Raw genomic sequence first — 12422 nt, 5'->3', positions numbered from 1 at the left:
ACTAGAGAAGAAATTGAAGATCAATCTCATTCACAAACATGAACGCAAAAGTCCTGAGCAAAATACTAGCAAACGGAATCCAGCAACTTAAAGAAATGAAAATAAATCATGACCAAATTGGGTTTATGCTGGGATTGAAAGGTTAGGTCAGCATTAACCCTAATCATGATGGTGTGATCACTCACCTAGAACCAGACATCCTGGAATGTGAAGTCAAGTGGGCCTTAGGAAGCATCACTATGAACAAAGCTAGTGGAGGTGATGGAATTCCAGTTGAGCTATTTCTAATCCTGAAAGATGATGCTGTGAAACTGCTGCACTCAATATGCTAGCAAATTTGGAAAACTCAGCAGTGGCCACAGGACTGGAAAAGGGCAGTTTTCATTCCAATCCCAAAGAAAGGCAATGCCAAAGAATGCTCAAACTAACACACAATTGCACTCATCTCACACGCTAGTAAAGTAATGCTCAAAATTCTCCAAGCCAGGCTTCAGCAATATGTGAACTATGAATTTCCAGATGTTCAAGCTGGATTTAGAAAAGGCAGAGGAACCAGAGATCAAATTGCCAACATCCTCTGGATCATGGAAAAAGCAAGAGAGTTCCAGAAAAACATCTATTTCTGCTTTATTGACTACGCCAAAGCCTTTGACTGTGTGGATCACAATAAACTTTAGAAAATTCTTCAAGAGATGGGAATACCAGACCACCTGATCTGCCTTTTGAGAAATCTGTATGAAGGTCAGGAAGCAACACTTAGAACTGGACATGGAACAACAGACTGGTTCTAAATAGGAAAAGGAGTACATCAAGGCTGTATATTGTCACCCTGCTTATTTAACTTCTATGCAGAGTACATCATGAGAAACGCTGGGCTGGAAGAAGCACAAGCTGGAATCAAGATTGCTGGGAGAAATATCAATAACCTCAGATATGCAGATGACACCACCCTTATGGCAGAAAGTGAAGAAGAACTAAAAAGCCTCTTGATGAAAGTGAAAGTGGAGAGTGAGAAAGTTGGCTTAAAGCTCAGCATTCAGAAAACAAAGATCATGGCATCTGGTCCCATCACTTCATGGGAAATAGATGGGGAAACAGTGGAAACAGTGTCAGACTTTATTTCCTTGGGCTCCAAAATCACTGCAGATGGTGATTGCAGCCATGAAATTAAAAGACGCTTACTCCTTGGAAGGAAAGTTATGACCAACCTAGACAGCATATTAAAAAGCAGAGACATTACTTTGCCAACAAAGGTCAATCTAGTCAAGGCTATGGTTTTTCCAGTAGTCATGTACAGATATGAGAGTTGGACTATAAAGAAGGCTGAGCGTCGAAGAACTGATGCTTTTGAACTGTGGTGTTGGAGAAGACTCTTGAGAGTCCCTTGGACTGCAAGGAGATTCAACCAGTCCATGCTAAAAGAAATCAGTCTTGAATGTTCATTGGAAGGACTGATGCTGAAGCTGAAACCCCAATACTCTGGCCACCTAATGGGAAGAACTGAGTCACTGGAAAAGCCCCTGATGCTGGGAAAGATTGAGGGCAGGAGGAGAAGGGGACGACAGAGGATGAGATGTTTGGATGGCATCACCAACTCAATGGACATGAGTTTGAGTAAACTCTGGGAGCTGGTGATGGACAGGGAGGCCTGGCGTGCTGCAGTCCAAGGGGTCACAAAGAGTCAGATGTGACTGAACTGAACTGAAACATGTATCAGTGTAATTTCTATTGTTAGTAGGAGAAAAACTACATTGTGACCTGAATTGATATGGGATAAGCATTTGATAAAATTCAAAAGGGCATTCGTGAGGAAAAAACATTTTTAATTTCTTTACAAACTAGAAAGAGAAAGGAATGTCCTTAATGCTCTCTTCAAACTAATAATGCAAATCTTGTTCTCAGTTGTGAAGTATTAACACATGCTCTTTAAAATCAGGAGTAACAAAAGGACACACTGTGCCCACCTGTTCTCAGCTGGGCACTGGAGATCTGAGCAGTGTACTAAGCAAGGATGATACAGGTTCAGAACAGAAGGAAACCAAACTGTCATGAAACCAAAATGTCATGCAAACATTAAGTTCTTCATAGAAAACTTCCAATTATCTATAAACTCCTAGAATTAACAAAAGACTTTAGTAAGTTTGCTAGACATAAAATTAATATACGGGTCAACTGCATTTCTACATACCAACAAAAAAAAAGTTAGGAAATGCAATTTGTAAAAATATCTTTTGCAATAGCAACAATAAAATAAGGTACCAATGAATAAAGTTAACAAAAGATACGCAAGACCTTTTTGGAGAAAGTTATAAAACTTTGGTGGGAGACATTAAATAAGACCAAAATAAACAGAATGACAAAATTTTTCTATGGATAGGAAGATTGAATAGCTTCAGGATCTCATTTCTATCCAAACTGTTGTATAGATTCAATGAATTCCAATAAAAATCCCAAGAAGATATGTTGTGGAGCTTTGTGATCCAGAATTCTAAAAGGGCCAAGAATAAGTGAAAAGATGAGCCTGTTCCACCAGATTAAAGGCGTATCATAAAGCTTCAGTGATTAGGATGGTGTGTTACTAACACAAGGATGGAAAACAGACCAACAGAAAAAACAAGAGAGAGAGCTCAGAAACTGACCCACACTTAAAAGAGACACATGATCGACCAGGCATTGCAGACCAGAGGGGTTACCCATAAATGAAAATGGATTCCTGTCTCACACCATACATAAAAATCCATTCCAGGCAGATCCGGAAGTAAAATAAGAAAAGTAAAATTTTGAAGCTTTTAAAAAATAATAATAAATAATATCTTAATTATCTTTTTAAATGAGTGAGAAAAGCACAAATCATAAAGAAAAAAATTGACAACATTGATTAACAATAAGGGCTTCTGCTCAGTAAAATCACCACTTGAAAAGGGAAAAGATCAGCTTCAGTCTGAGACGTTATTTGTGAAACACAACTCGCAAAGAATCATTATTCAGAAGGATCCCAGTGAGTAAGAAAGAAAAAGAGCAGGAAATACACAGCAGACATAAGCCTAGCTGTGAAAGGGGAACAGGAATGGCCAATATATATGAATACGTATATGTGAAGACACACTCAACCTTATTATTAATCATGGAACCACAAATTCAGATTACAACAAAGTAGCTTTTCAAAAACAAAACCCCACAAAACCCAACATTGGCAAGAATGTAGAACCACAAGTACTCCCCTGCTTTGCTGGCAAGAGACGAGACTGGCTCCACCCCACTGGGAAGCAATTTGACTTTAACTCTGAACTAATTTGCTCTATGTTCATTCTGGCCTCCTTCTAGGGTGCCATTCTGTATTTCAAAGCACAGAAAACTGAAGTCAATGGTTCCGAGACGCCCCGGTCGCTGGGCCCCTGGGTGTGACGAAGCCTTGGCCCGTCCCATGCGTTCAGTGAGACCTGAACTCCACTAAGTGGGGAGCGAGGCAGAGCTTGGGGCCTTCGCTTTACTGGCAGGGATTATAATGGTGGCTTCCCAGTTATAAAAGTCAGTTTCAGGCCAGAGGTAGCCTGGTTCTGGAGCCAGAAGGTCTAAGAGCGGCTTCCTGATTTAGCTGAAGTGGCTTCCTAATTGTACGTGGCGCTCTGTGGCTTTGCAGCCAGAACTACCCTGGCAGCTTTCCAGCCCGAAACATCACTTCCTGATGAAGGGGCAAGTGGCAGCCTTTCCGGGGGCCCGGTCGTTTGGTGTGGCTTTGGGAGTCATTCCTAGAAGCTCAGCCTAGAGTCTGTTCCCTCAACCCTGCCAACACCTCTGCAAATGATCAATAACCTATACTAAATCCCTTTCTGTCTTGATGAGCTAGGCTCTTGTGTTCTTTGTAATGTACCTTGACTGACCCACCTGGCAAAGGTGTACTCGCAGACGCCATCCATACCCCTGCAACTGCACCCTAGACAAACTCCTGGACAAGCAGACCACAAATATGCAAGAAGGTATTTCCTGCAGTACCGTCTGTAATAACAAACATGGACAAAATCCAACGTCAATCAAGAGTAAGTGTAAGCAAGCGTTAGTCACTCTTTGCGACCCCATGGACTGCAGCCCACCAGGTTCCTCTGTCCACCAGATTTTCCAGGCAAGGATACCGGAGTGGGTTGCCATTTCCTTCTCCAATCAAGAGTAGGATGAATAAATAATGCAAGAGAATAGGACACAGACATGAAAATGAATGACCTGTAGCTTCATATAGCAATTGGAAAAATTGCAGAATCAATGCTGAGTGAAAATTATGATTTCATTTATACAAGCTTAGAGCTAAAAAAGCTATTACTTGGAGGTATGCATACTTACGTGATAAAACTAAAGAAAACACAGGAAGTAGTCAACACAGCATGTAGGATAACAGAAAAGGTAGGGCGGGTATTGGAAAGGGGCACGCAGGAGGTGTCAAAGACACCAGAAGCGCGTTGTCCGATGGCATCAGCTGTGTGGTTCTGAAGCTACGAGCAGCGTGAAGGGCACCACATCCCCCATGAGGTGCTGTTGCCAAACATATTCAATTGTAATCGAATCAAGCCTTTGGTTTCTTTTCAGTTCCAGATGCAGGAAAATCAGAGGATAGAGGAACCAGCTGAGCAGGACTGTAAGGAGACCATCCGGCAAATCCAGACTGTGGACATGCAAAGGAAGAGGTCCAGCCGCTTCAACAAATCAGTGTGTTTGGGAGGAAGAAGGGGAGGGGCAATTATTCTAGAAAAAGAGGGACGTTCTTGCCTGGATCTTGTTTTGAACAAACCAGATATGCAAACTATGTGGGGGACAACTGAGGAAACTTAAATACGGACTGTGAAATTATTCGTTGAGTTAGGTGTGATATTGGTATTGCAGTTATGTAAGAGAATGTCATTTTTAGAAAGGAGCACTCAAGTATTTAGAGATGAAGCTTTGGGGTGTATAAAATTTAACTTTTAAATGGTTTATAAATATATTAAACAGATATTATATTTAATATGTATATATAAGGCTTATATATAAAGCAAATATGGGAACATATTAAAATATTCAACCTAGGTATATATTACGTGTACCTGTACTTTTCTATTACTTTTTAATTATAATTTTTTACTTTTTTCTAATACTTTTTCAGTATTATTTGAAATTTTTCATAATAAAAGGACAAAGTAAAAAATGAAGGAGAAGAACACAAAATGGATAAAAGTGCTAAATAGTGTTGTCAACCGTTGTTTAACAAATATTTGACACCTACCCATACAAAACATTTTCAATGTTAAATAAAATTTGTCCTAGAAAGAAGGCTTTCAGATGGAAATTACCTCGATGGAGTCGCTGGAGGGAAACATTTGGAAACCACGGCTCTGGGTAGAATACTTTCTAGATCAAATAAAAATAAGGGAGTGCTTGGCCCACGCTGATGGTCCCTGGAAACCTGCTCGTCTGGGCCAAGTTTGTTGAGAGCGCCTCAGCCCCACGAAGGATGCTACAGGCAGCAGGTGGTGACCACTCCACAGCTGGCAGAGGCATGGTGAGGGCACATTACATCACAGAGGGGCCTTCTGTGAGGCAGGGTCCCTGCCCGGTGAGGGACCAGGCAGAGGAGAGGCTGACCAGAGGCCCCGGGGCAGGGACGCACGCCGGGTTCAGTGAGCACCGGTTCCTTGAGCAGAACACCTATCTCTACCCAAGAGCATTCCTCCTGGAAGGCGATGAATTTCCAACGGCAGTCTCTTCAGACTCATCTCAGGGGACCACGCAGGTAGGTAGAAAGCAGGCCGTGGGGTGGCGGGGGCAATGGAGAGGAAGTCAAACCCCACCCCTGATTCACCCAAGATCTCCACTTTCACAGGCTTGGCTTATGGAGCCCCCCCACGCTTTGAACAAAAGATTCCGTTTGAGCAAGGGTTTTGTAGCTTGACGAGAGTTTTAGGACTACCGTTACGGGGAGCAGAGCGTGACACAGAAGATGGCAGAGAGACCACAGAAGGCCTCAAACTCAGGCTTTCACGTCAGGTCAGCGGGGACTCCCTGCCCTTAATCTTAGCCAAAAGGCCGGGAAGCGATTGGTCAGCGGGGAATCCCTACATGACAGAGGAAATCGGAAATCCCGAGTTTCCTCGGGAGGCACAGAATGGTGAACACGGAGTTTCAGAGACTAACTCGTAGTTACAGGGCTTGGGACGAGGACCAGAGCTGGGAGATAACACTGGAGCAGCAAAGGCTCCAAGAATCACATATAAGAAGGTCCTGAATTAGAGGGAAAATAGAGGGAAAGATGCAAGGGACATTGCAGAGAGAGAAGATTGCAGACGCGGTGCCTAATGTGACTAGAGGGTAGAAGCAAAGTGGAAGTCCCAAAGTCCATTCAGGTTTTCAGTGGAATGACTGGCCAGTGTTTGGTCGTGAGCAGGTAGCGCTGCCCTAGTAGAACAACACAGCCTGGGCGGCTGCAGCAACACGCAATTGTCTCTCGCCAGTCTGGAGGCTGGAAGTCCAAGACAAGGTGCAGGCAGACTCAGTATCTGGGGGATGGGGTTCACGTCCCGGTTCATAGACCATGTCCTCCTACAATGGGAGGGATGAGGGAGCTTCTGGAGTCCCTGTTTTAGGGGCAATAATCCCACCCATGAGGGCTCTCCGCCTCATGACCTCACTGCCCCCCAAAGGCCCCACCTCCTAACACCATCACACTGAGCATCGGGTTTCAACATTTGAACTGGGGGGACCAGGCATTCCTCTCTAGGAAGCCAGAGAGAGAGACTCAGAGGACTATGGGGACCAGGCATTCCTCTCTAGGAAGCCAGAGAGAGACGCGGAGAACTACAAAGAACTCCGTTTGGGGCCTGGGGTGACGGCAAGACACAGCGGGCACTGCTTATAGGCCGTCAGTCAATCCATTGATTCCCGCCATCGTTTCTATTGATATTTCAGCACCCAGGACTCTCGACTCAGCTTCCTCATTACCTGGCTCATTTCTGTCTTCAGTACGTCCCATGGAGCTAGCCACCGCCACCTCTCACCTGAACTACACCCCAAAGCACACCGACCCTTCTCTGGTTTGTCCTTAGGGCTTCCCAGGTAGCTCAGTGGTAAAGAATCTGCCTACAGTGCAGGAGACAGGGGTTCAGTCCTTGGGTTCAAAGATCCCCTGGAGGAGGCAATGGCAATGCACTCCAGTGTTTTTGCCTGGAGTATCCCATGGACAGAGGAGCCTGGCGGGCTACAGTCCATGGGGTCGCCAAGAGTCAGGCACGACTTAGCAACAAAACAACAATACAACTTGTCCTTCCACAGTAGCCACGTCATCTTTTTGGGCTGAAAATCTAATTTATTTTACCTCTTTTTGCATTTGCATTAAGAAGGAACTCTAGATTAGGAAATGGTTGTTGGTTCCAGGCTCAAAGATCCAAAAGGCAAGATAAAGCTAGCCAACTCTTCCCCCAGCCTTGGCCCCAGGGGGAGCTAAGCACTCTGGAGCCCACAGCCAGCTGGAAACCCCTACGCTTTCCTGACCTGCCTCTCCCAGCACTGCCCGCTCCCCAGAGCCGCCAGGAGGTCACAGAAAGCCAGGAGTCGCTCCTTAAGACACAGGTCAGTAAGTAAGGGCACATTTATCTCTGTACAGAACGCAGGGCCTCCTCCGAGCAGGCATGAACCAGTCTTCCTGTGGATGAGTCAACAAACACCTGGAACCAGTCTCACCACTGCCCCCTCTGAATATGCCCCCACCTGCTGCCCACACACGGCTCTGCACACGCTGTCTCCCTGCTCCAAAACCCACGTGGCCCCCACTGCCTACACTGGTGACCCGGCCTCAACCAGGACACTTCTCCAACGTGGCGAGACTGTGGTCCCCCCTGGAGGATTCTGATGGATAAGACAGAAAGTGAAGCCACAGCCCTTACGTCTCTCTTACATGCCAAGCATTTCATGTCCAGCACTTTATCTGATCTTCCCATATTCCCCTAAAGGCTTAGTCCAGTCACCTTTGACACTGAGACTCAAGTAATCTGTCTAAGATCACATCACATCATTACCAAAGCGATGGAACTGTAATTCAATGCCAAACCTCTTGATTTTTTTTTTTTTTGCATCATGTGATCCCTGGCCATCCACATCCCTTTCCTGAGCATTCAAGAGCTTAAAAAATCTGACTCTTAAATGGGTGCCTTGTTTTGTACACAAGAGACACCTTAATTTGTAACAGTTAATATTATCCTCACAACACTTAGTTTTTTGATGACTTCAGTATACCCGTCATCCACTTTGCCCACCAAGCCTTACACACACACACACACACACACACACACACACACACACACACACACACCCCTTAGGGATCAGGCTGCTCCTCTGCCATTCTTGACACCCGGCCGTCTCCACACCTGACGGTGTGTTTCTCCGGGCCCTCTGCCTCGGGCCTGCCATCCACTCTCCACACTGAAAACACGCCTCTGGGCCCTGCTCCCGCTCCCCCAGGCTGGGAATGAACCCGGTCCTGGGCTCCAACTGAACACCTCATTACTGCTTCCTCATTTTCTGAACTTTTGTCTAAGACGTTATGGGTGTGTCTGTCTAATAGAGCGTAGGTCACTTGAAGACGAGAACTACCTTCGTGTCATCCTTACGTACCCCAGCCTATTAGAAAAGATAAAGAAAGTCAGTGATGGAGGCAATTCTTCTGGTGTGATGTGGACACAATTCCGTGACCAAAAATGACAGCTTTCCACCCTCCTGATGGCATCCTCAGGTCCTTGGCTTGCTTACTCCTTAATATATTGTAACACTTCTTGCACATCACAGGAAAGCAAGATACTAGATACTCTACAAGACGTCTATTGTGGAGAGGAAGAGCAGGTCTGACAGCTGGAGGCACCTTTTCTTTATCATTTTCAAGGCGATGCTCCTTCCGACGCAGTGCTAATGATGCCTGTAACCCGAGCACAGAAGCCAGGCTTGCTCTCCATCCGGACCTCAGGAAGAAGCGACATCCTAGGAGCCTCTGTTCTGACCTGGACTTTAGTAAATTCCTTTTATCGGGACTGTAATTGCAGGTGGTGATCAGAGGCCGCAGAGACCACGGAAGAATTTTATGGCATTCCAGACAGGACACAGGCCAGCTTGGAGGAGGAGCAGCAATAAGACTTGGCAATACAGGGAGGGCGTGGAAGTTATTTCCGAGGAGAGACAATGGTAAGACCAACTTAACTGGTTCTGGTGTAGGAGGGCAGAATTCTTAGAGGGGCACCTTTTATATCAAGACAGTGATTTCACTGGTCTGAACTCAGAAGTTGTTCAACACCAGCATTCTGAAAACCAAGCTCTCCTCTTCTTCTGGTACCTTTACATCTTCTCCCATCTGGTGTCTCTAAATTAATTTTTTTGTAGCCAGAACTTCCATTTTATTGCAATGGCTACTTTCGTGTCTCTTACTGCTGTCTTTAATAACTTTTAATGACCTAAGAAATAGTTGGCTGAGTTCCGTTTTCCACTTCCTCCGAGGCCAACGATGGTGCATCCTACGCCCTGTGTGTACAAATAGAGGAGGCAGCGCTCATTCTCCCTGCCTCATCTTCACCCCAGCATGCCTGGACTCTTGACAGGGCAAAACAGAGTGGGAAAGTGGTTTTCTACAGAAATAGCCGGCAAGTCCAGATGTCTCGAGAGCTCCCAACCTACAGAAGTCATCTGTCTGTTGCTGCGTGTACTTCCTTGTTCAGTACCTCCCATCAGCAAATCACGGGGCAGGGTGACTCATGGTGGACAGCCACGAGTGAGACAGACCATCTCAAGGAGCTCTCCTTCTGCAAGGGGAATCAGGCAGGTGCTCAGATCTCTACACGACACAGGTAGCAGGAGGTTGATGCCCCAAAAGAGGCAGACAGGACTGCGGAAGATGGAATGAGAGAGAGATTTTATCCTATCAGGGAAGACTTGGTGGAGGTCCCAGTCAGTCTGGGGGACGTCGAGTTTGCAATCAGTTTGCAAGCAATTCAAGTGCAAGGACTCACAGGCAGTAGGGACATGGGCCAGAAATCAGGAGGAAGAGGGTGTGTCTGGGAAGTAAAGAGCCCAAAGTTATGATGGGAAGAGTTCATTCTCAGTTCCCCAACTTCTGTTTTGACTACAGTAAGCCCACTACATATAAATCTTCAAGTTTCAAACTTCTCAAAGCTGTGAGCGTGCGTCCACGTGTCCAACCACTAAAGTTTGTCCGTGTGTCCGGCTTGCGTTGTCGCACGCCTGCACCCTCTCCAGGCGGCTGTGCTTTTGTGTACTTTGCGTGAGCACAGTAGACAGTAGCTGTATCTCAAGCCCAGGACGTCCAGAGCAAGCAGAAAAGCAGTAACGATGCGGCTGGTACTACTGTACTTTTTAAGGAACTGTACCATAAGCTTTGCTGCTGTTGTTCAGTCGCTCAGTCGTGTCCAACTCTTTGTGACCCCATGGACTACAGCACGCCAGGCTTCCCTGTCCTTCACCATTCCCGGCGCTTGCTCAAACTCATGTCCATCTAGTCAGTGATGCCATCCAACCATCTCACCCTCTGTCGTCCCCTTCTCCTCCTGCCCTCAATCTTTCCCAGCATCAGGGTGTTTTCCAATGAGTTGGTTCTTCACATCAGAGCTTCAGCATCAGTCCTTCCAATAAATATTCAGACTTGATTTCCTTTAGAACTGACTGGTTGGATCTCCTTGCTGTCCAAGGGACTCTCAAGAGTCTTCTCCAGCACCACAGTTCAAAAGCATCAATTCCTTGGCGCTCCTTGGTGATAGTTTGGTCGCTAAGTCGGGTCCGACTCTTGCAACCCCATGGACTATAGCCCGTGAGTCTCCTCTGTCCATGGGATTCTCCAGGCAAGAATACTGGAGTGGGTTGCCATTTCCTTCTCCAGGGCGCTTGTTAAAAACGTTTTATTTCTGGGTTCATTCTTTATATATTATTTGTGTGAGAAGTATTATAAACCTATTAAATTACAGTATTTATAACCGATTGTGTTAGTTGGGTACCTAGGTGAACTCTGTTGGGAGTTGACACACCAGCTGGACTCACACATGCACTCTCAGAATGGAGCTCCTTTGCGTGTGGGACTCACTGGAGTGGGGTGCCCTCATCCAAACCCCACGCGCAGCTGGGGCTCTTCATTTCCCAGCAGAGAGTCTTCCTCCTGCAGCTGAGATCAAGGACTTCTGCCTAGCAAAGGTGCAACTCGGTGTTTAAAGTGAAAGCTTTTTTGTTTGTTCTTGTTTATTTCAGATTTTTAAGGTACTACCTTTAGTTTCTTTTTTATTTTAAAAGTACAAAATTTCTTCTAAACAGTCATTTATATCCCTGCCACCCAGCAATGATACGCTTCATAGTACCAAAATTCTCTTTTTAGTTAATGCAACTAATGCAAATTAATACCTGCATACTGATTTTTTGTCACTTGCGTATTTTTTTAAAAAACACCTAGACACTGGTAGTCATGACTTTTGGTATTATTTTCTCTCTAAGTAGTATACTGTGGCCTTCTTTGACATACACATCTACAGCGCCATTTTGGATTTCTGTAGTGTGTTCTATCTCCTTATTGACAGATATTCAGGCTATGTCCACTTTTATACTGCTTTTGGAGAAGGAAATGGCAACCCACTCCAGTATTATTGCCTGGAGAATCCCAGGGACAGAGGAGACTCACGGGCTACTGTCTATGGAGTCGCTCAGAGTTGGACACGACTGAAGTGACTTAGCAGCAGCAGCAGCAGCATCGAGCTGCCTTTAGATGACGCTGTGATAAACATCCTTGTATGTGCACCCCTGTGTGTGTGTCTGGACGTTTTTCCTAAATATAAGTTTTTAGAAGTAGAATTACACGGTCCCAGAGAACACAGATCTGTTTAATCTGTATCAAACGGATGTGTTTAATACAATTGAACACACCTTTAATGAAGGAAATTAAAACATAATTAAGAGAATTAAAGGCATGTTTCACTGTATTAATGCACACTGTCCTTAAAATTTAACACCAAGTGGTGTAAGCATTGGTCTCATCTCACTTCAGTTTAAATACTTCCCACCAATCATGTGGCCCCCCTCCCCATCCATACACCCCTCTTGAACCCCCAATTCTTACAAGGCCTGAACTATTGGCTAATCTCTTTAATCAATAAGAGACTCACTCTGCATGGCATTTAGTGGCCCATTTTCAGGCACACTAGGATGATGGGTGAAGCCACAGGAATGGCGATGTGACACAGGCAACAGAGGCAGGGAACTGTTACGAGGCAGCCCCCAACTGCCAACCCTCAAAGCGGCCCGTCCCCACCCAGGTGAGGCGTTCTCAGTCAGAATCCGTTCATCAGTGTGAAATATTCTTCATCTTTTATTAGCATAATCTCTTCATTAAAATGGTCACCAGAATTTTCACTTTGGGGAGTTCT

The 12422-nt window shown here is 45.3% G+C and overlaps 1 protein-coding gene across 2 annotated transcripts in view; it reads left to right on the top strand.

The window, feature by feature from the left end:
* The first annotated feature begins 5346 nt into the window (after positions 1-5346).
* CDYL (chromodomain Y like) overlaps positions 5347-12422 on the top strand; it is a 156744-nt gene continuing 149668 nt past the window's right edge. Inside the window, exons 1-2 of one of the 2 annotated variants that reach the window (XM_061398955.1) lie at positions 5669-5758; positions 9054-9192. In XM_061398955.1, the coding sequence (XP_061254939.1) occupies positions 9190-9192 (3 nt within the window). In that variant the 5' untranslated portion in view covers positions 5669-5758; positions 9054-9189. Of the gene's footprint in view, positions 5759-9053; positions 9193-12422 lie in introns of both variants that reach the window. The other variant, XM_061398954.1, reaches the window with a different exon arrangement.

This window comes from Bos javanicus, chromosome 23 (genome assembly GCF_032452875.1).
Source record: "Bos javanicus breed banteng chromosome 23, ARS-OSU_banteng_1.0, whole genome shotgun sequence".
Lineage (NCBI taxonomy): Eukaryota > Metazoa > Chordata > Mammalia > Artiodactyla > Bovidae > Bos > Bos javanicus.
The sequence above is the reverse complement of the archived record's forward strand: the minus strand, read 5'-3'. Positions and strand labels throughout refer to the sequence as shown.